Source organism: Salvia hispanica, chromosome 2, assembly GCF_023119035.1.
Source record: "Salvia hispanica cultivar TCC Black 2014 chromosome 2, UniMelb_Shisp_WGS_1.0, whole genome shotgun sequence".
NCBI classification, from domain to species: Eukaryota; Viridiplantae; Streptophyta; class Magnoliopsida; order Lamiales; family Lamiaceae; genus Salvia; species Salvia hispanica.
Window position 1 is genome coordinate 37,795,223 of NC_062966.1, and position 24,434 is coordinate 37,819,656.

The 24,434-nt window shown below is 38.2% G+C and overlaps 1 protein-coding gene, 1 long non-coding RNA gene and 1 pseudogene across 3 annotated transcripts in view; 1 reads left to right on the forward strand and 2 right to left on the reverse strand.

Moving 5' to 3' along the window:
- Nucleotides 1–4,133: 4,133 nt before the first annotated feature.
- On the reverse strand, nucleotides 4,134–7,620 carry LOC125204798 (annotated as a pseudogene).
- The window catches only part of LOC125204802, a 19,583-nt gene continuing 1,424 nt past the window's right edge, over nucleotides 6,276–24,434 (forward strand). Inside the window, exons 1-2 of the long non-coding RNA XR_007173649.1 lie at nucleotides 6,276–6,401; nucleotides 6,789–6,790. This is a non-coding gene — a long non-coding RNA (uncharacterized LOC125204802). The remainder of the gene's footprint in view (nucleotides 6,402–6,788; nucleotides 6,791–24,434) is intronic.
- Nucleotides 9,614–24,434, reverse strand: part of LOC125204791 (putative disease resistance protein RGA1) — a 59,887-nt gene continuing 45,066 nt past the window's right edge. The window contains exons 1-2 of one of the 2 annotated variants that reach the window (XM_048103526.1): nucleotides 19,339–19,412; nucleotides 9,614–12,958 (exon numbers count right to left, since the gene is read on the reverse strand). In XM_048103526.1, coding sequence (XP_047959483.1) covers nucleotides 9,896–12,859 — 2,964 coding nt within the window. In that variant the 5' untranslated portion in view covers nucleotides 12,860–12,958; nucleotides 19,339–19,412 and the 3' untranslated portion in view covers nucleotides 9,614–9,895. Of the gene's footprint in view, nucleotides 12,959–19,338; nucleotides 19,413–24,434 lie in introns of those variants that run through there. The other variant, XM_048103525.1, reaches the window with a different exon arrangement.

The following is a 24,434-nucleotide window of genomic DNA, read 5'->3' on the forward strand; positions in this document are numbered from 1 at the left end:
GGCCGTGGAACACCTCTTTGGAATTCATAAGTGACTCACACACACGAAGCGGCCCCACTTCTCACTTACATAGGTATTTCTTTCATGAGTATCCTGCAATACTTCATCTCCCTGAGATTTCAAGAATCATTAAAATTCCAAAGACTTAACCTCTTACCACGTGCAGGTTACAACACTCAATGCTTTCTGAAGAATGGGCGAAGATTAAAATCTTCTGAGTGTTACAACTAGATTTGTATAGCTTTGTTTCCCATTGAACCAATCCCATGGGATCTCCAATCGTATGGTTGGGTTACCACTATACTCATTTTTTAAGATGTGGTTTTCAGTCCCATTCCTTTTAGCAATTTATGCATTTGATCACGGTTTAAACCTTTTGTTAATGGATCCGCTATGTTATCCACCGACTTAACATAGTCAACTGCGATAACACCACTTGTGATCAACTGCCTTACGGTATTATGTCATCGACGAATGTGTCGAGACTTACCATTATAGAAGCCACTGTGTGCTCTACCTATAGCTGATTTGCTATCACAGTGTATCACTACTGTTTTGCTATCACAGTGTATCACTACTGTGGGCACTGGCTTCTTCCAACATGGAATACATTCTAGGAAATTTCTGAGCCACTCGGCTTCTTCCCCTGCTTTATCCAAAGCGATAAACTCAGATTCCATGGTGGAACGAGCAATACACGTCTGTTTCGTTGACTTCCATGAAACAGCACCACCCCCCACAGTGAATACATACCCACTCGTTGAAAATGAGTCTTTTGAATCAGAGATCCAATTTGCGTCACAACAGTACCCTTCAAGTACTTGGGGATATCTTGTGTAGTGCAATCCAAAGTCAATAGTATACTTCAAGTATCTCAAAATTCTGCACAGAGCTTTCCAATGTTCCTTGCTTGGATTGCTCGTGAATCGGCTCAACTTGTTCACCGTACAAGCAAGATCTGGTCTAGTACAGTTTGTGATAAACATCAAACTTCCTATAACCTTTGCATACTCTTCTTGAGCAACAGGCTCACCCATATTCTTGCTTAGATGGACATTGAGCTCCAAAGGAGTCTTTGCTGGCTTACAATCAAACGAGTTGAATTTCTTAAGCATTTTCTCAACATAATGAGATTGTGTTAAGGCAATTCCCTCATTAGTCCTCAAAATTTTGATTCCGAGAATCACATCAGCTAGACCCATATCTTTCATATCGAAATTTCTTTTCAACATGTTTTTTGTCTCGTTAATAATGGCACTATTGCTGCCCATTATCAACATATCATCAACATAAAGACACACAATAACAAACCCGTTATCTGTGTTCTTAATGTAAACACACTTATCACACTCGTTGATAGTGAATCCATTTGACAACATCACATTGTCGAACTTCAAGTGCCATTGCAACGGCGCTTGCTTCAATCCATAAAGAGACTTTACCAATTTGCATACCTTGCGTTCTTGCTCGGGCACAACAAACCCTTCAGGTTGCTCCATGTATATCTCTTCTTCCAAATCACCATTCAGAAACGCAGTTTTCACATCCATTTGGTGAATCTCAAGATTGTGCAACGCAGCAATCGCAAGAAGCACCCGGATGGAAGCTATTTTCTCATAACAGGTGAGTAAGTATCAAAGAAGTCATGCCCTTCTTTCTGCTTGAAGCCTTTCACCACTAGGCGAGCTTTGTACTTATCTACAGTACCATCGGGTTTATATTTCTTTTTCAGAATCCACTTGCTTCCTAAGCCTTGCAGCCTTCCGGCAAGTCTACTAACACCCATGTGTTATTTAGCATAATGGATTTCATTTCACTGTTGATAGCTTCTAGCCACCACACTGCGTCTGGGCCAGACAATGCTTCTGATAGTGACTTTGGTTCACCATCCAACATAAAAGTTATGAAGTCTGGACCAAAAGTCTTAGCAACTCTAACTCTTTTACCACGTCTTGGTTCTACATCCTCAGGACTTGTCCTTGTCACTTTTGGAGAATTAGAACTAGTGGTTTCATCCATCATTCTTTCACTAGAATGATCATCTTGCTTCTTGCAAGGAAACACATTCTCAAAGAATACAACATTCCTTGACTCAATTATTGTTCCTTCAGCTATATCGGGAATAGCTGACTTATGAACTAAGAAGCGACATGCGCTGCTGTTCAATGCATATCCAATAAAGATTGTTTTAGGGCCAATTGCAACTTGTTTTGGAGGCGGCACTTGTACCTTTGCTAAACACCCCCACACTTTGAGGTATGTATATGAAGGTTTCTTTCCCTTCTACAATTCATAAGGAGTCACATCCCTATTTTTGAGTGGAATCTTATTCAAGATGTAATTTGCGGTTAGCAAAGCTTCCACCCACATGTTCTGGGGTAATCCTGAATTAATCAACAGAGCATTCATCATCTCTTTCAGTGTTCGATTTTTGCGCTCAGCAACACCATTCGACTAAGGAGAATATGGAGCCGTGGTTTGGTGAATTATACCACTTGCATGACATAATTCTGCAAACGGCGCCACATATTCACCACCTCTATCACTTCAAGCACACTTAATTCGACAATTAAGTTGATTTTCGGCTTCATTTTTGAAGTCTTTAAACGCTTCAATTGCCTCATCTTTACTTCTTAATAAGTAAATATAACAATACCTTGTGCAATCATCAATGAATGTGATGAAATACTTTTTACCACCTCTAGTTTGCACAAATTTTAAATTACATATATCTGTATGGATCAACTCTAGAGGTTTGGTGCTCCGTTCTACTGAGCGGAACGGCAGCTTGGTCATTTTTGCTTCAACACAAACTTCACATTTCTTTTGTGAATTAAATTCATCAAATTTTAGTAAATCAAGATTTACTAATCTTTTTATAGCATTTAGATTTACATGTCCCAATCTTTTATGCCATAAATAAGAGCACTCAAGCAAATAAGAAAATGTGACATCTTCCTTATTGCTTATTGCTTTTCCACGGTGAATGACCATAACATTCAGCTCAAAAAGCTCATTCACTAGGTGACCTTCACCTATGAACTTTCCATACTTGGTTAATATAACCTTTTCACACTCAAATTCTAGTGAAAATTCATGATTTACTAGAAGTGAGCCTGACACCAAATTATTTCGGATGTCTGGGACATGCAACACATCCTTAAGGGTAAGAACCTTTCCAGATCCTAATTTTAGGCACACGTTACCCACACCAACCACCTCAGAAGAGGATTGGTTTCCCATGCGTACTTTTCTACCCCCAACAGATTTGTAAGTAGAAAAGACGCTTCCCTCGGAGCACACATGACATGTGGCACCCGTATCAACAAACCATTCATTTGGATTATTACCATGGTTCACGTTGGAGACCATTGCGACCACCTCGTGATCTTTGTTGTTTATAACAACGCGTTCAAATAATTTGCACAATATTGTCTCCATCAATAAGTACACAATTATCTTGAACCATATGTGCATTGGTATATTCAACACCACATGCATTATTACTACCAAGTCAAAATTGGTCTTGCTTGTCAAATGACAAACGATAAACACAATTATCAAGAGAATGGATCTCAAGAAATTAACCACTTCAGTGCGCATCGACATTGCGTCTGTTTGTTGCTTCATTCCAGCTTTGAATTTTATGTTTCCTCCAGCTTCGGTCGACATGATGATGGCAAGAGTACACTATCTCGTCTTGCGATTATTGTAAATAGTGTAGCCTTTACATGGGCAACTCTTGCTATTACAAAAGAACCAAAAACTAGAAGGTAAATAAAACAAAAGAAATACAATAAAAGAACAAGATGCAAATTATTGTCTTCTTCAAGTCGAGTCGAGGTATCCCTCTCTCCGCAAGACGAGATACGCCCGGCTAGTGCTCACGGATTGGCGCAACGTCCCCAAAGATGAAACGACTTTCCTCCTACCGAGTTGAAGCACCTCAAACTCGTAGGCTCCGGCGAACTTGAATTGGAGGCGAGAACCGAGCTATGCAATGCTTCTAAGATAGAACTAGAATGCTTGAGAGATTAGAGAGAAGAGAGAATGATTGTTGGTGTTTTCTCATCTCTCAAATCCACACCTATTTATAGGATAGGAGTGGCCACACGTTAATTGTTCTCGTCGAGCATCCTCAACCAATTCCTCCATTTCACTCATACTACTCCAGTAGATTTCCAATTTTAGAGATCCAGTAAGATGACGGTGTAATTTTTTCAGAAAACCCAACTTGTTGTATTCACTTCCTACTTTAAATTCGCACAGTTCCAGTGTGTGGAGATTACTTAACTCACCTAATGCTTCAGGCACACAGTTGATACCAGTGCCTTCAATCTTCAAGATTTGCAGTTCAACCAAACTACTAATGCTCTCTGGTAACTCCTTTATTCCCAATTCCAACTTAAGTCAAGATGTCTTAACTCAACCAAATTCCCAATTTCTCGTGGAATCTCGGTTAGGCCGCATGATGATAAGAGAAGGGTTTGCAAGAAATAAAGCTTACATATGATTCCAAGGCCATCCTTTGACAGGTCAGACTCACTTAAATCCAACCATCTCAAGTGAATCAGCGTTTCCATTCCCACTGGAGGAAGTCCACCCCGAATTCTTAACACCCTAACACTTTTCATGCAATCACAAACTTGACTTATTCTGTCTCTTTCATCAACAGTATATTCATAGTCCCGTGATAGACTTCGATATTCTTGGACATGAGAAACCAATGATGGATCACAAACATGACAACTTCTCTCCTTGTCATCATTCTTCCTAAGAAATAGAGCAAAATCATGTACTATATCATGCATTTTACACCATTCTATCTGCTCCCCCGACTTGCTTTTCTGAATGTCTTGAAACAAACAACGCATTGCTAAATTCTTCAAGTTCTCTCGCCCTTTGAGCTCCAGTGCATCGTTTCCACTATCAGAGCCTAGATAACCTTGCGCCATCCACTCTTCTATCAGAGTCTCCGCATGAATTTTGTGATCTTTAGGATAGACGGCACAATAAGAAAAACAACGCTTAAGAGCCGGGGACAAATCATTGTAGCTTAAAACCAAATGAGGAAAAAGATCTACTTCGGCATTCTCCAACTGCCATATTTCACTCTTCTCTACATGTTCCCACCCTTCCAAATCCTTGAACTGCAAAAGTCTTCCTATAACAACTGCAGCAAGAGGTAATCCCTTGCATTTGCTAGCTATTTTCTTGCCCACATCCACAAATTTTACACATTCATTCTCACTCTTTCCTTCAAGGGATGTGGCACGCAATAATGACCAACACTCTTCAGGATTAAGCTCTTTTGGGTGATAGATATCATCGTCTAAGGTACCCATCCTCTTAGCTACCCTTTCATTTCTCGTTGTCACCAAAATTTTACTTCCTGGATGCACCATATTCGAGATTGATTTTCAGGGGCTTCCATTTGTCTCTGTCTTCTGACCAAACGTCATCAAGGACAAGAAGAAACTTTTTTCCTAAAACAGATGCTTTTAATTTTTGTAACACCACTTCTAGTTGGTCGGCATCTGGAGAAATCGTCTCTTTTCCCACACTTTTAACAATATCTTTGGCAACCTTAGACACAATAAAGGGATCAGAGACACATACCCAAATTTTTAACCAATCATTATCGAACTGAGGATCGTTAAAAATAAGTTGAGCTAGTGTCGTCTTCCCAAGTCCCCCCGTCCCAACTATAGACAGAATTTGGGTATCACCACCATTATGCATCATATTCCTGACTATGTCATCCCTTTTCTTATATATGTCCGACCCATAAACATTCTTGAAGTCAATTGAAGATGTGGTTGGTTCTCGGTGAGACTCGGGCGCAGGCAGAGAGATGACAAAATTAAAATCATCCTTCTCCTTTAAGATCTGATCAAGCTTGGCATTCACATGTTCAATTTTCTTGGCAATATCACGACGAACAGAAATTTCGTTGAAAGATAAACACGAACATGGGATGAAGGAGCAGCCTATCTTTTGCTCAGGCTCAGCAAAATCTTCCAACTTATGTTTGAGAAGAGAGTAGTTCCATTCATCCAAAATGTCGTCCATCTCATAAGTCGTGTTTTCGAGCTCCTTCAACCAACTTTTGACGCTTTGATCATTCACTGCTTTCTTTTCTGCATCATCCAACACCATTCTGATCTTATTGAGCTTCTTGGAAAGATTGAGAAGCTCCTTCTTCACGCCTTTCACCAAATTGACTTCATACCGAATCTTGTCTTCTATCATAGTTGCCACTCTGTCCACCACTGCTGAAACTATAGCATCTGCCATTTATGCGATTTGGAGCTGCTTCTCTTTATTTATGGTGGAAATCAATCCAATATAGTATTGGATTTAGATAAGTGACACTTCAACTATTGGTTCACTCTTCACCTGTATGTGGGACAAACATTCAATTCTTTTTTCGTTTTAATTAATACTATAATTGAATTCATATGTTTTCTTAGAACATATACTTTTACATTTTTGACATTTTCTCCATGGTCGGAAAGTTATGTTAAAACTCTCTCCGCCCCAGATAATTCGTCCCAATATTCCATTTTAGTCCGTTCCACATAATTTGTCTCACTTCACTTTTATTATTTTTGGTAGTGGACCTCATATTCCACTAACTCATTTCTACTAACATTTTATTATAAAACTAATACTTTAAAAGTAGGACTCACATCCCACTAACTTTTTCAACCGACTTTTTATTACAATTCTTAAAACTCGTGCCCGGTCAAAGTGACCCGAATTATCCGGGACGGAGGGAGTAATAGGAGTCCCGATTCACTTATGCCATAAATGGTAATAGGGTCCCACCTTCCACTAACGCATTACACTCAAATTTCATTTAAAACTAATATAAACAAGTGGGACCCCTATTCCACTAACTTTTTCCACCCACTTTTCTTAACAATTGTTAAAACCCGTGCCGCCCATGAATGGGACTCCTAATGACGGACGCAGGGAGTATTAGTTTTATAGTAATAAAATATGAGTTGGAATGAGTTAGTGGAATATGATACCCACTATAAAAAATAGTAAAAAGTGAAATGTTACGAATTTTATGGGACGGACGAAAATGGAAAAATGTGATAAAATTTAAGGGACCGAGAGAGTATTTGGCATTTCCGGTTACGATTTCAAGCCAAGTTAGGGTTGATCGGTCTGATTCGAAGTTGAACCACTAGTTTCAATTAGAGTTGTCAAGTGGGTTAGGGCGGCCCGGCCCAGGCCCGCCTATATTTTGGCCCAACCTGGCCCAGGCTCATAACTATCATTGAATTATTCAACACAATTACTATACAAAAATCAATAAGCACTTGAATAACCAAAATTCTTGCACCTACAATCATATGGTTATAACTAAGGCTCAAAATATAGTGCTTTAATACTACTCCTTAAACATGATTATTTTAAATTCAGTACAAATAAAATTATGAACAATAAATTAAGACTGAAAAGAGCAATAAGAGAGGGTGACATACCTTCACGGCTGGCAAGTGGTAGCTACTATGGTTGTGTGGCGGCCGACGGTGGCGCTGCGGCGGCCGACGAGGATGTACGTTTTGGAGCTGCTTTTTTTAGGTAAAATCATAGAGTTAGGAAAATTTAGAGAGTAAGTTAAGGGCTGATTAAATAGGGACTCTGCCATCTACTTGAAATTTTATAATACAGTGACAGCTGGGAAACAACTCATCAAAATTAATTAATTAGAGCATCATTACACATTATTAATACTTATATTCATCAAGTAGCCCAAAATCAAATTTAACATCAACGCTTTCAGCAAATTAATTAGTAAAGTATGCCTAGTGCACATATGAATCTCAATTAATAAATTTTAAGTTATTCTGCACATATATAACTTTAATGTAACATAAAATTTATTTCATCTTTTTAGCTAGAGAATGATGTTTTTGGAGGCTAACAAAATCTCTAGTGGCCCAATCATTCCTCAAGAAAAATCATACCATAAATTGAGATAAAAAAGAGTGTCTATTATTCTGGGTTTTTTTTTCATTATATATAGGAAGAATTTAAATGAGAATTCTAGTTATGTGAGAATAGAAAATCATATAATAGAAATCCATAGGTTCTATCCTAACATCAATTAATATTAGGGAAATGACTCATTAGAATTATATAGTGATTTCATGTCTTTATGGATACCGTGGGATAGTTATATTTGTATATTTTAGTTTCAATTTCCAACAAAAATGATGGTTGCGTTTTCTTGGAGGTATGAATACGATCATACGGTATATATGATCGTTGAGTTTTAATAAATCAATTGAGTCAAAACTAATTCGGAAATATAAGATTAGAGTCATCAATTGAGGGTTTGGTGTAATGAAGAACGACTCCTTGGCACCAAGTCATCATGTGGTTGTTTCGTTTAAAGCTGTTATTTTTAGGGAGATTTTCTTAGGAATAATGTTTGCTTTAGCAAAATTAATTTTAATTAAAACAGGGATTAAGTTTGAGGTTGGCGGAATGAACAAGAAAATTATTGGACAGTAGCGACAGGCAACTAAGCCATCAACATTAATTAATTAGAGCATCATTAGACCTTAATCATATTTTACTGAATTTGGTACCAAAAAATCAAATATGAGAACCTAAAAAATTAGCAATAATGTCATCTATTTCATCCCTTTTTTTTCATTTTGATGTGATGTGTGACCATTGTTGACTTGCGATCTTGCCAGTACCAGACATATAGATGCAGCTATAACTATTACTATAAATTAAATTATAGTTTCACATCAGAAGCAACGTCTACATTTCCATGTTCATGCATCCTGCTGTACAATTGTATACTATGTTGGATTAGGTGTGGAAGAGCTATCATCCTAATTAATTTTATAAATAATTTAATACCCCCTCCATCCCCAAATATATAATATGCATTTTGTGTTCAACACGGGTTTTAATATAAAAATTGGTAAAATAAGAGAGAAGCAGAGAGAAAAAATAATTAAAAACTTTTCAAAATTAAAAAATGCATATTCTTATGGAACGTACTAAAAAGAAAAAATGCATATTTTTTTTTGGCATTTTTGATGAGCTATTTTTAAGCGTGAGTTTAATTTTTATTGGTTGAATTTTAGAGTGCTTCTTAATAAGTGAAGTATCTAAGCAGCAACTATTTCTTTTTCTATGGAATCATAACGAAAATGTAACCTGCAAAATTTAGATTGGTTTCAAAAGATGTTTCGTAATTCTTGACGCAAAATTGATAGGGGTATTATTGTAATATTGCAGTAGGAGTTGGGCTGAAATTGCAAAGTTCAAAAAGGCTATCAGCCCAAACTTGGAATCAGGCCCATTTAGGCTAACTCAGATCTCAACGTTTAGTGAAGGTGATAGTTAGGTGTGTTTCATAGAAGTGCGTTTCTTCTATTTGCATGGTTTTTATCCTTCCATTTTTACCCTTTTTGTTCGTCTTCTTCAACACAATGCAGGAATGGATCATTTTATATCTATATTTAAGCAATCCAGTTTCAATACATGTATTCGGAATTTGAGAGAGAAGATACACAGTTTTGAGTTGCCAGTCAGTTTAAGTAGCTCTATTATAAAAATATTATCTACGCAATTGAAAGAAGCCATATGATCATGTCATAAAAAACAAGACCTAAACCTTGGAGAACACAAAACGATCACTCAAGGCCGGACCTTAATAAAACATTCATGGCGAAAAAACCCAAAGGGAAAAACACTATGAAGGAAAAAGAGTATCCTACTGATGAAAATTCATGATTAAAGCATAAAATACATATCACAATCCCCTATCAATCTCAAAAGGTAAAACAAACAGAAATACATAAATTGCATTAGAAATTTAGTACTGGTGGCGAAGTTCAAGTTGGGGATTATGTTAGGAAATGGATCTCCAAGATGAACCTTCCTTGTCCTCTCCGTATGTTTTTACTAACTCTGATGAACCACTGATATCCAACAAACTCAAAGACGAGGACTTACGCAGGAGGCGATTCGGCAGCTTCTTCAAACTCCCACACAAATAGATAGACAAGCGTGTGAGACATGGCATGATGGAGATGTCCGCAGATTCGTCCTCTTCCTCCGTTATATCCTCCCACTCTTCCCATTGGGAGAAAAGTACAAATGACAAGAAACTGAGTTTAGGAAATGCAACAGATGAAGATCCTATTCCTAAAAACTCCCGTCCAACCACCTTCAATTGCTCCACTCCTTGAATATTGAGAATTTCCAAAAAAGGTAGTTTCCCCATAGCCGGCAATGATGACACCTCACTCAATGCAATCAGATGAATCTTTTTTATAAAGTTGAGGGGTGATGACATAAAATCCGGAAGCCTTGAGCCCTTATATCCCTCGATTGCCATCATCTTCAACCTGTAATGAGGCACTAGAGCTTCTACCAAATCAATCCACTTTGATGATGATGATGATGATGACGACGACGACTGCTCCATTTTATTCATTATATCCTTGAAAGATATTTTGAGTGTTTTGAGTTTTTGAAGGGGTATCTCTAATTGTTTTTGTCGAGCATCCTCAACCAATTCCACCATTTCACTCATACTGCTCAAGTGGATTTTTAATAATAGTGATCCAGAAAGACAACGCCCTAATTTTTTCAGAAAACCCAACTTGTTGTATTCACTTCCTACTTTGAATGGACACAGTTTCAGTGTTCGAAGATTACTTAACTCACCTAATGCTTCAGGCAGACAGTTGATATCAGTGTGTTGAATCTTCAAAATTTGCAGTTCAACCAAACTGCAAATGCTCTCTGGTAACTCCTTTATTTCTTCATTCCAACTTAAGTCAAGTTCTCTTAACTTCACCAAATTCCCAATTTCTTGTGGAATCACTTCTAGAGAGCAGCCTTCTAAAAAAAGATTTCGCAATTTAACCAATTTACACATGCTCTCCGATAACTCCTTTAATTCTTTGTTCCATCTTAAATCAAGATGTCTTAACTCATCCAAATTCTCAATTTCTCGTGGAATCTCTGTTAGCTTGCACCGTGATAAAATAAGACTTTGCAAGAAATAAAGCCTGCATATGATTTCGAGGTCATCTCTTGACAATGCAACATCACGAACCTCCAACCATCTCAAGTGAATTAACGTTTCTATTCCTACTGGAATACATCTGTTAATTCTTAACACCCTAAGACTTTTCATGCAATTACAAACTTGAAAACTTTTGTCTCTTTCATCAACAGGAGGTTTGTAGTCCCACAGTACACTCCGATATTCTTGGACATGAGAAAACAACGAAGAATCACAAACTTGACAACTTCTCTCTTTGTCATCATTCTTCCTAAGAAATAACGCAAAATCATGTACTATATCATGCATTTTACACCATTCTATCTGCTCCCCTGACTCGTTTTTCTTAATGTCTTGAAACAAGCAACGCATTGCTAAATTCTTCAAGTTCTCCCGCCCTTTGAGCTCCAATTCACCATTTCCACTATCAGAGCCTAGATAACCTTGCGCCATCCACTCTTCTATCACAGTCTCTGCATGAATTCGGTGATCTTTAGGATAGACGGCACAATATGAAAAACAACGCTTAAGAGTTGGGGACAAATCATTGTAGCTTAAAACCAAATGAGGAAAAAGATCTACTTTTGCATTCTCCAATTGCCATATTTCACTCTTATCTACATGTTCCCACCCTTCCAAATCCTTGAACTGCAGAAGTCTTCCTAAAACAATTGCAGCAAGAGGTAATCCCTTGCATTTTCTAGCTATTTTCTTGCCCACGTCCTCAAATTTTCCACATTCCTTCTCACTCTTTCCTTCAAGGGATGTGGCACGCAATAATGACCAACACTCTTCAGGATTAAGCTCTTTCGGGTGATAGATATCATCATCTGAGGTACCCATCCTCTTAGCTACCCTTTCATTTCTCGTTGTCACCAAAATTTTACTTCCTGGTGCACCATATTCGAGATTGATTTTCAGGGGCTGCCATTTGTCTCTGTCTTCTGACCAAACGTCATCAAGGACGAGAAGAAACTTTTTTCCTAAAACAGATGCTTTTAGCTTTTGTAACACCGGGTCTAGTTGATCGGCATCTGGAGAAACCGTCTCTTTTCCCACACTGTTAACAATATCTTTGGCAACCTTAGACACAATAAAGGGCTCAGAGACACATACCCAAATTTTTAACCAATCCTTATCAAACTGAGGATCGCTGAAAATAAGTTGAGCTAGTGTCGTCTTCCCAAGTCCCCCCGTCCCAACTATGGAAAGAATTTGGGTATCCCCACCATTATGCATCATATTCCCGACTATGTCATCCCTTTTCTTATATATGTCTGACCCATAAACATTCTTGAAGTCAATTGAAGATGTGGTTGGTTCTCGGTGAGACTCGGGCGCAGGCATAGAGATGACAAAATTAAAATCATCCTTCTCGTTTAAGATCTGATCAAGCGTGGCATTCACATGTTCTATCTTCTTGGCAATATCACGACGAAAAGAAATTTCCTTGAAAGATAAACATGAACATGGGATGAAGGAGCAGCCTATCTTTTGCTCATGCTCAGGCTCAGCAGAATCTTCCAATTTATGTTTGAGAAGAGAGTAGTTCCATTCATCCAAAATGTCGTCCATCTCATAAGTCGTGTTTTCGAGCTCCTTCAACCAACTCTTGACGCTTTGATCATTCACTGCTTTCTTTTCTGCATCATCCAACACCTTTCTGATTGTATTGAGCTTCTTGGAAAGTTTTTGAAGCTCCTTCTTCACACCTTTGACCAAATTGACTTCATACCGAATCTTGTCTTCTATGATAGTTGCAACTCTCTCCACCACTGCTGAAACTATAGCATCTGCCATTTATGCGATTTGGAGCTGCTTCTCTTTATTTATGGTGGAAATCAAATCGAATATAGTATTGGATTAACTTCAACTATTGGTTCACTTTTCAGTCTTCACCTGTATGTGGGACAAACATTCAATTCTTTTTTCATTTTAATTAATACTCTCTCCGTCCCGGCCTAAGCGAGACGTTTTTATTTTGGCACAAGAATTTAAGTAGTGGTGTTAAATGAATTAAATTATTGATAATAAAGTAAGAGAGAGAGTAAAGTAAGAAAGCAGAGAGAAAAAAAGTAAGAGAGAGGTAAAGTGAGAAAGAGAAAGAGAGAATAAATCAAGTAAGAGAGAGGATAAAGTATGTGAGAGGAGTGAGTTGCTTGTGTAGTAAATGTGCAGCAAAAAAAAAGTTTAATTATGCTTTTTGTTTAGAGTGTCATTAGTAGGTTGGCTGATTATGACACTAGTCATTAATTCTCTAGCATGTGAAATTAGTGACGAATTAATAGCTCAACTATTAGTGACGGAATTGGTGACTGATATGTGTCTGTCACTAATTAGTGAAAGAGTACTCCATCACTAACGACAAACAGTAGGTTATGATTTTCAGTCACAAAAAGTTTAGTGACGGAGAATCCGTCACTAAAGCTTTTTACCGACAAGTTTGTTATTGACGGATCTGCCAAAACTTCATGTCACTAATCTAATTATGTGAAGAAATTTCGCTGTTTAGTGACGGATTTTTCCGTTACTAATTGGCGATTTTTTTGTAGTGACTAGTCATTAATTCTCTAGCATGTGTTTTCATTTCCTAGAAAAGTTGTCTCGTATTCCATCTTTAATTAGTAGAGATGGAGAGTCTTTTGTAAGTTGAACCATTTCCTAGAAAAGTATCAGATTTTCTCCCTGAAAACTCATCTCTTTTCACCTCCATAACAGCTCCTAAAACAGAGATTATACAACCATTATCTTAATCAAAAACAAAGAGAAATTCTAGTGCCAATGATCCAACAGTTTGGCATCAGAGCCTAGTTGATTCTCCAACAAAAAAAAGCCTCAAGAAGGTGAAAGAAAGAGCAATAGTTGCTGTCATGTTTCAGCAGAGTATCTCATACAAAATGGAGAACTCACAACATATTTCTCTACCAATCTTTGCCGGAGAGAACTTTGAGTTTTGGTGCAAGTAGATGAAGACACTACTTGCCTCATTGGACTTGTGGGAGCTCGTCGATGAAGGCTACGACGACGAAGCAAACGAGAATCCTACAGCGGCTCAAATAAAGGAGTTAAAGAAGACGAAGCAAAGAGATGCTGCAGCTTTGTCAAAGATCCAACAAGCTGTCGCCGATTCGATTTTCCCTCGAATCATGGGAGCTGAAAAATCAAAGGAGGCATGGGAGATTCTTCAAAAAGAATTTGGAGGAGATGAAAAGGTTAGAGCCATTAAACTCCAAACTCTACGAAGAGATTTTGAGAATACAAAAATGAAAGACAATGAAACCTTAAATCAGTTTCATTCAAGTTTTATTGAGCTCACAAATCAAATGAGAGTGTATGGTGAAGAGCTTTCAGATCAGAGAATGATAGAAAAGATTTTGATATGTCTTCCAAAAAGGTTTAATGCTATAGTTGCTGTTATTGAGCAAACTAAAGACATTTCTCAAATGAGCATTCATGAGTTGATGGGTTCTTTGAAATCATATGAAGAAAGGTTGTTAAGGCAATCGGAAAAGCCGATTGAGAGTGCATTTCAATCAAAACTGCATTTGAATGCTAAAAGTGTTGGTGAATCTTCGTTTAGTGGTGGCCAACAAAATCGTAGTGGAACCTATGGTCGTGGAAGAGGTCAAGAGAAAACCAAACATGGTGGTAGAGGTTTTCACAAAGCTGAAAATGGGAAGAAGTGTACTCACTGTGGAAAGAGTAACCATGAGTACAAGGATTGTTGGTTCAAGGACAAGCTGAAATGCCACAAATGTAGTCAGTTTGGTCATCTTCAAAAGGATTGCTACGCCAACAATCAACCACAACAGCAGCAGCATGCAAATTTTTTGGAAGAAAAGCAGAGTGAAGAATATATGTTTTATGCTTCACAAAGCAAAAAACAAAAAGATGAAGATGTGTGGTACATTGACAGTGGCTGTAGTAACCACATGACAGGTGATGAGTCCATCTTTGTGAGCATTGATACATCTGTAAATTCTCAAGTTAAGATGGGAAATGGTGCTCTTGTCAAAGCCCAGGGAAAAGGGACGATAAGTGTTGACACGAAGAAAGGGATGAAGCGCATAAGTGATGTGCTACTTGTACCAGATTTGAGGCAGAATTTGTTGAGTGTTGGACAACTTATTGAACATGGATACACTGTCCATTTCGAAGGAAATTCATGTGTCATACTAGATAAAGAGGGGCGAAGCAAATTGTGGCAAAAATTCAAATGGAGAAGAGTCGCAGCTTTCCTCTCACATTCAAGTATGCTGAAAATGTGGCAATGAAAGCTCAAGTAATGGATGAATCATGGTTATGGCATTTGAGACTTGGCCACTTGAACTTCAATAGTCTCAAGCTACTACACAACAAAAATATGGTCCATGGTCTGCCAAAAATTGGAGAAACACAGCAGCATGTCTGTGAAGGATGCGCACTTGGAAAGCATCACCGACTACCGTTTCCAAAAGGAGTTGCTTGGAGAGCAAATGAACCTCTAGAGCTTGTACACACCGATGTGTGCGGACCAATGTCGATAAATTCTAATGGTGGAAACAGGTACTTCATTCTGTTCATTGATGATTTTACTCGTATGACGTGGGTTTACTTCTTGAAGCAAAAATCTGAAGTGTTTGAAGTCTTTCGGAAATTCAAGCTCTTTGTGGAGAATCAAAGTGGTCGCACCATCAAAGTGCTAAGAAGTGACAACGGAAAGGAGTACACTTCAAATCAATTCACCAAGTATTGTGAAGAAGAAGGCATTGGAAGACAACTAAGTGTTGGATACACACCACAACAAAATGGTGTATCCGAACGCAAGAATAGGACGGTGATGGAGATGGCAAAATCAATGATACATGCCAAAGGATTGCTTAAAAGTTTTTGGGCAGATGCCGTTCATACAGCAGTATATTTGCTGAATCGATGTCCAACAAAAGCTGTGATGGATAGAACTCCAATTGAAGCATGGAGTGGAAGAAAGCCATCAGTGAAGCATTGAGAGTTTTTGGGTCAGTTTGCTATGCCCAAATTCCAAAAGAAAAAAGACAAAATCTTGATGAAACAAGTGTGAAATGTATACTTGTTGGCTATAGCAACATGTCCAAAGGCTATAGACTTTACAACTTGAAGAAAAGAAGTGTTATCACAAGTCGAGATGTGATATTCGACGAAAATGCAAGTTGGAATTGGAAAGTAAATGAAGTGCAGAAGAATGGATCAATCATTGATGAAACAAAGCTAGTTTCAACTGTTGAAGATGAGGGAGATGGTGATGAAGGTACTGATTTTTCATCCCCAAATGATTCAAGCTCTAACTCGGATCCAAATTCGTCCACATCATCATCAAGTCCTGCTCCTAGAATGAAAAGCTTGCAAGATGTCTATGAGAGATGCAATGTTTGCCTCATAGAACCTGAAAATTTTGATGAAGCAATGGAGCAAGAAGCTTGGAGAAAAGCTATGCAAGAAGAAATTGATGTGATCGAAAAGAACAAGACATGGGAGTTGGTCGAACGCCCACGAGAAAAAGAAATCATTGGAGTGAAATGGGTCTACAAAGTTAAAGTGAATGAAGATGGATCATTTCAAAGAAACAAGGCAAGACTTGTAGCAAAAGGCTACACACAACAGCCCGGAATTGACTACGACGAAACATTTTCACCGGTTTCACGTTTGGATACAATCCGGATGCTCATTGCTCTTGCAGCTCAAAAGGGATGGTTATTATACCAGCTTGACATCAAATCAGCCTTCTTGAATGGAGAATTGACCAATGAAATTTATGTGGAGCAACCTCAAGGTTTTGTAATCGAAGGTGCCGAAGATAAAGTTTATCGGTTGAAGAAAGCATTGTATGGATTGAAGCAAACATCAAGAGCTTGGTACAGCCAAATCGATGCATATTTCATTGAGCATGGATTTGAAAGGAGCAAAAGTGAGTCTACTTTGTAAGTGAAGACTCAAGGTACATCTACTCTCATTGTTGCTTTATATGTTGATGATTTGTTGTTTTGTGGTGATGATGAGAAGATGATACATGATTTTAAAATTGAGATGATGAAGAGATATGAAATGAGTGATATGGGGCTGCTACATCATTTCTTGGGTATGGAGATATACCAAGAAAATGATGGGGTGTTTATTTGTCAGAGAAAGTATGCAAATAATATTCTGAAAAAATTTGGAATGGGTGATTGCAACCCAACTTTGATTCCATTGGTGGTGAATGAGAAAATGAAGAAAGAAGATGGTGAAAAGAAGATTGATGCTTCTATCTATCGAAGTATGGTTGGAAGTTTGTTGTATCTTTGTGCTACAAGACCGGACATTATGTTTGCTTCTAGTATGTTGTCAAGATTCATGAATAGTCCAAGTCAAATCCATCTTGGTGCAGCAAAGAGAGTTCTTAGATACATCAAAGGCACAACAAATTTTGGGATCAAGTATGTCAAAGGTGCCCAAGTTAATTTTCAAGGCTATTGCGATAGCGATTGGGCCGGATGTTTGGATGATATGAAGAGTACTACGGGTTACTCATTTTCTCTTGGTTCAAGTGTGTTTTCTTGGAGTTCAAAGAAGCAGGAGAGTGTGGCACAGTCAACTGCCGAAGCTGAATATGTTGAAGCTGCTATGGCGACTTCACAGGTGTATTGGCTGAGAAAGATTCTTGGTGATATTGGAATGAAGCAGGAGGAAGCTACCGAGCTGTTTTGTGACAACCAATCAGCAATTGCTATGAGCAAGAATCCTATTTTTCATAGCCGCACGCGACACATCAACATCAAATATCATTTCATCCGAGAAGCCATTGAAGAAGGTGAAGTTCAGCTCACATTTTGCAAGTCCGAAGATCAAGTGGCAGACATCTTCACCAAAGCACTTCCAAAGGAAAAGTTTTTCAAGTTCAGAGAGCTTCTTGGTGTCATGGAGCATCACATTAAGAGGGAGAACAGTAGTTAATGTGCAGCAAAAAAAAGTTTAATTATGCTTTTTGTTTAGAGTGTCATTAGTAGGTTGGCTGATTATGACACTAGTCATTAATTCTCTAGCATGTGTTTTCATTTCCTAGAAAAGTTGTCTCGTATTCCATCTTTAATTAGTAGAGATGGAGAGTCTTTTGTAAGTTGAACCATTTTCATCTATCTAAGTATCAGATTTTCTCCCTGAAAACTCACCTCCATAACAGCTCCTAAAACAGAGATTATACAACCATTATCTTAATCAAAAACAAAGAGAAATTCTAGTGTCAACGATCCAACAGATTGTTGCAAAAAAAAAGGAAACGTCTCACTTAAGGAATACGTCTCACTTAGGTTGGAACGGATATAATTTGAATTCATATGTTTTCTTAGAACATATTCCCTCCGTCTAATTAAATATGCAACATTTGCTTTTCGGCACGAGATTTTATGTAGTATTGTTTTGTGAGTTAATGAAGAGAGAAGAAACAATAGAGAGAATATTGTTTCCATTTTTAGAAACGTTTCATTTTTAATGGGACAAACCAAAAAGGAAAACGTTTCATTTCTAATGGGACAGAAAAAGTATATTTTTTAATTTTTGACGAATTCGGCAATGCAACATTTTCTCCATGGTCGGAAAGTTATGTTCCGGAATAAAAAATTGAAGCCGCCAACATGTGGAGTTTCAATGATAACAAAACATAGTCCTTGGCATAAAAAAAAAAGTGAATCAAGATATGACAAGGCTGAGTCAACTAGAAAAGATTTCCAAGTCCGAGACAAGCTCAAAGATCAAACAAAACACGAAAGCAAAATGCCAAGTACGACAATATTGCTATAGTTGAAAATGGATTGATTTAGAGAATCAGCCTCTATAACATGAAGGATCATGTCGAGACATGAGGAGAAGAAAGTCATTGTCGTGGAGCAAAATGAGACTATTTTTCGTGAACAGAGGTTGTAGTTCACCTCGAATAATTTTGAGAGACTTGAACCGGCGTAGGCCGATACAGTTATGGGCCCAAATAAAAATTTGGGTCAATATTAAGTAAGTTAGGCCTATATATATTAGGGAGATTAAATTAGCAGCCCAGCCCGGTTGAACAGTGGTTCATGGACCGAAAATTTTGAAACCAGTGGACTGGCTAGTTGGCGATTTCGGTTTGGCCCAAAATCACCATCAACCGTTGATTTCCGAACCAGCGTTGACCGGTCCGGCCGAACCATCAGTTTTGGTTTAACAATGTCAATGAATTAATACCAAACGTTAAACGTAACAATAGCAAGCCATTTATAACAATGATGACTGAAAAGGAGAGCACGACTTACCTGCGACGGCAGGCGGTGATGACGGGAGGCGCTGGGGCGGACGACGGCTGCACGTTACGTTTGGAGCTGTTTTTTGGGTGCTTTTCTTAGGAATAATCTTTGCTTTAGCAAAATTGCTTTTGAAACGGTAGTAGTTGTAGAGAGATTAAGTTTGAGGTTGGCGGAATGAACAAGAAGTTTGAGCACTACATTAATTAATTTATTAGAGCATCATTAGACCTTAATCATATTCTACTGAATTTGGTACCAAAAAATCAAATATGAGAACCTAAAAAATTAGCAATAATGTCATCTATTTCATCCCTTTTTTTTCATTTTGATGTGTGACCATGGTTGACTTGCGATCTTGTAGAAAAACACATTTTAAGAGTCAACAATTAGGGGTGGAAGAGCAATCATCTTGGTAACAAACAGATTGTGAAAACTCAAAACCTATCCAGATGCCACTGGTCGGGTTTTCTGTAGCGGGCCTGGGTTATGGGCCATAGCGGAGTTGGGCCATCTTAGTGGACAGCTAGCAGGCTTCATTAATTTATTGGGCTTTTTAGGCTGATTTTTGGCCTTATTTATGTGATACTCCTTTAAGAATTACTAGTACTAGTAATATTTATTTTGAAGATATAAGTTGAACTCGCAACTTAAATTTGCTTTATAAGTAAAAAAATCTATTTTTTTCAGAATTAATGCAAATATACCTAAAATTTTAATTTTAACCAATTCTAATTTTAAATTAGCCCAGGATCCCATTAGCCAATAATTAACTACTACTACTACAATAGTATTTTTTTTTTGTGATTGATCAGTCAAATGTACTAGTATTAGATACTACTACTGTCTCATGTTATGTGGTATAACCGTATATAAAATTCCAAATTTCAACTTCAAGATACTTTTTACTACTCCTATATTTTGACCGAAAATCAACAGTATTGAAGTACTATAATATTAGAAAACTACCATCAACATTTTTCCAACGATGTACCTTTAATTAATTTCACATTGAACTGTAATGAACCGACTAGTTGCCAACAAAATTTGGACTATGTCAAATTCCAAAAAAAAAAAAATCATGTAACATTTGACAGATACATAGAACCAGTTAAAAATAATTTTAACTACATAGATGAATTTCCAAAATTTGTGTTCTTAAGGGCCAACTTTCTAGTTTTTGCAATTCAAGTCATGAGGAAAAATTTCCAGAAATTTGCCGTGTGCCTGAACTAAAATTACTCGGAGTAGGAAAATGCACTAAAACAATTGGTTACTGTAGGGATCAGATCACTCGGGATTCGCTAATTACCGGGACCTCTTTTATTTGATTGAGTCTGAGATGGCTACTCTCAGAGGAACAAGCCAATACAAGAGTGATACTAAGATTACACTCTACAATAGTACAGGAGATACAAGAGAAAGAGACTAAGATTAAGATCAAGTATCACAAAGAACTTGAGTCTTCATCTTCTTCGATTTGTACCTGCACACTTAAGTAGGGCTGATTAGTAACACAAGAATGATCCCTCAGGATCTAAGCCACAGAGAAACAAATAAACTAAACGGTATAAGCAAAGGAATATGGCTCAGGTCGCAACAGGCGACTACACCGGGCCAAGAACCTCCCCAAAGCTACAACCAACCGTCACAAGGGAGTATACTGAACAAGGACCCCAGAAACCCTAGGTTTCACCGGTTACCACCACAGTAGGCCTCCTCAACACGCGAACCACCACGAGACTCTCCAAAGAACCTTCGCACACCAAGATCTCTCACTATTAACACCGTCAAGCCAAGTAGGTCGGTCACAGAAAGAAGACCGACACTAGGGTTTGAGAAGGAAACCGAAGCAGTTGCCTGACACTCAAACTAATCCACTAGATCTCTAGTAAACTGAGAATCATCAAAGGAAACACAAGCTTGAAGGAAAACTCCGACGAGAGTCGCCGGAAAACAAGAGAGAAGGTAGAGCGGTTTCAGAGAGAGAGAGAGAGAGCGTTATTCAGAATGAAGGGAAGTGAGAAGTCTCTTCTCACTTAACAAACACACTCAAGATCCAACGGCTGCCCTCCAGGATCCGCGTGGAGCTGCTTACGTGGCGGCCATCTAGGTAACAAGGTAAGTAGCGGGCCAACTAACACACTGGGCCTGCACCAGAGACTTGGGCTCTAATATTAATTGGATTGGGCCAGCCCAGTTAATTAATACTACAGCCCATCTCTTAGAGGTCCACAAATATTCAACATTCTCCACCTTGGACCTATTGGGAGCACATGGGGAGAGCCTTAGTCAGCTGTTGCTTCATCATAGCCTACAAGGCTAACTCAAGACACCAAAGAGTTTTCAGGCTCATTAGTCAAGAGATTAGCCAGGTTGCCTAACAAGACTCCAGATGGCAAGCCAATTAGTCTTGTAGGACTTAAGCTGCCTTGTGACTTCAAAGGGTCACAAGGTCTTTCCCCGGGACATGCAATGCACATGCTCAACCAAAATCAAAGTGCAATTTTTTGATGCATGACAACAACTTATCCACAGAAAGACATTTTGTACCCATATCAGCAGGGTTATGATCAGTATGCACCTTTTGTAAAAGAACTTCACCTTTTTCCACAACATCCCTAATAAAATGAAACCTAACATCTATATGCTTAGTTCTATCATGGAAAACATGGTTTTTACAAAGTTGGATGGCAGACTGACTATCAGAGTATAACACAGGAGCAGACTTAATGAACTCAAAGTTCAGAGAGAACTCCCTTTAACCAGATTGCCTCCTTCATAGCCTCTGTAATGGCTATATACTCTGATTCTGTTGTAGACAGAGCTACAATGTGTTGGAGTTGTGATTTCCAACTAACACAAGACCTGCAAACCTGAAAAACATAGGAAGTTGTGGACTTCCTCTTATCCTTATCATTTGCATAGTTAGAATCAACAAAACCACACAACTCAACACCTTGATCATGCTTAGAAAAACACAAGCCATACTTAGAAGTATTTTTCAGATATCTAAGCAACCACTTAAGAGCTTCCCAATGCACTGGCCCAGGGTTAGACATGTATCTACTCAAGCAGGAAACAGCATAGGCAATATCAGGCCTAGTACTAACCATAAGATACATCACAGAGCCAATAGCATTAGAATAAGGGACCTTTTGCATAGCTTTAACCTCAGACTTGGGCTCTAATATTAATTGGATTGGGCCAGCCCAGTTAATTAATACAACAACCCATCTCTTAGAGGTCCACAAATATCCAACAGTTACAATTAACAGTCTCAATCAAAAGATCTGAGATTTTTTCACGAAATCTCCATTTTGTAACTCTAAATATCATCATTCTAGTATGCTAAAGCATCATTAAATCATAATAAAGCCATTATATATCCTTGCTCCATTTATTCATCCAAAATTCTGAAAACTGATTCCTTTGCGCCAGAACTTGAAATGCGTTTCTTCTCTTTGCATGGTTTTATTCCTTCCTTTTTTACCTTTTTTTGTTAGTCTTCTACAACACAAGGCAGGAATGGATCATTTTATATCGATATTTAAGTAATCCAGTTTCAGTACATGTATTCGGAGTTAGAGAGTGAAGATACACAGTTTTGAGTTACCAATCAGTTTAAGTACCTCTATTGTAAAAATATTATTTACACGATTGATGAAAGAAGCCATATGATCATTTCATAAAAAACAAAACCTAAACCTTGGAGGGTACAGAACGATCACTCAAGGCCGTACCTCATTAAAACCTTCGTGGCGAAAAAACCTAAAGGGAAAAACACCATGAAGGAAAAAGAGTATCCGTCTAATAAATCACCATGAAAGAAAAACTTTCGGAGTTTGAGAGAGAAGATACACAGAAGGAAAAAGAGTATCCGTCTAATAAAGCAAAAAAATAATTATCACAATCCCAAATTCAATCTCAAAAAAGGCAAACAAACAGAAAAGCATAAATATTTGCATTAGACCTATCGGTGAAGTTGAAGTTGGGGATTATGTTGGGATATGGATCTCCAAGCTGAACCTTCCTTGTCCTCTCCGTATGTTTTTACTAGCTCTGATGAACCACTGATATCCAACACCGCAAAGACGAGGAGACCTTATGCAGGAGGCGATGCGGCAGCTTCTTCAAACTCTCACATCCAATGATATACAAGTGTGTGAGACATGGCATGATGGAGATGGCAGCAGATTCTTCTTCTTCCTCCGTTATGTCCTCCCACTCCTCCCATTTGGAGCAGCCATAAAATTTCAGTTTCTTGAGTTTAGGAAATGCAACAACAACATCATCATCAGATGAAGATTCTATTCCTAAAAACTCCCTTCCAACCATCTTCAATTGCCCACACTTGTAAATATAGAGAATTTCCAAGAAAGGTAGTTTCCCCATAGCCGGCAATGATGACACCTCACTCAAATTACTCAGAAGGAATCTCTTTTATAAAGTTGAGAGGCGATGACATAAAATGCGGAAGCCTGGAGCCCTTATATCCCCTGATTGCCAATTCATTCAACTTGTAATGGGGTAGGAGAGCTTCTACTACCTCCATCCATATTGATGATGATGAAAATGATGACTGCTCCATTTCATCCATCATGCCCTCAAAGGATATTTCGAGTATTTCAAGTTTTTGGAGGAGTGTCTTCAATTGTTCTTGTCGAGCATCCTCAACCAATTCCTCCATTTCACTCATACTACTACAGTAGATTTCCAATTCTAGAGATCCAGTAAGATGACGGTGTAATTTTTTCAGAAAACCCAACTTGTTGTATTCACTTCCTACTTTAAATGGACACAGTTCCAGTGTGTGGAGATTACTTAACTCACCTAGTGCTTCAGGCACACAGTTGATACCAGTGCCTTCAATCTTCAAGATTTGCAGTTCAACCAAACTACTAATGCTCTCTGGTAACTCCTTTATTTCCCGAATTCCAACTTAAGTCAAGATGTCTTAGCTCAACCAAATTCCCAATTTCTCGTGGAATCTCTGTTAGCTGGCACTGTGACAAGAGAAGAGTTTGCAAGAAATAAAGCTTACATATGATTCCAAGGCCATCCTTTGACAGGTCAGACTGACTTAAATCCAACCATCTCAAGTGAAT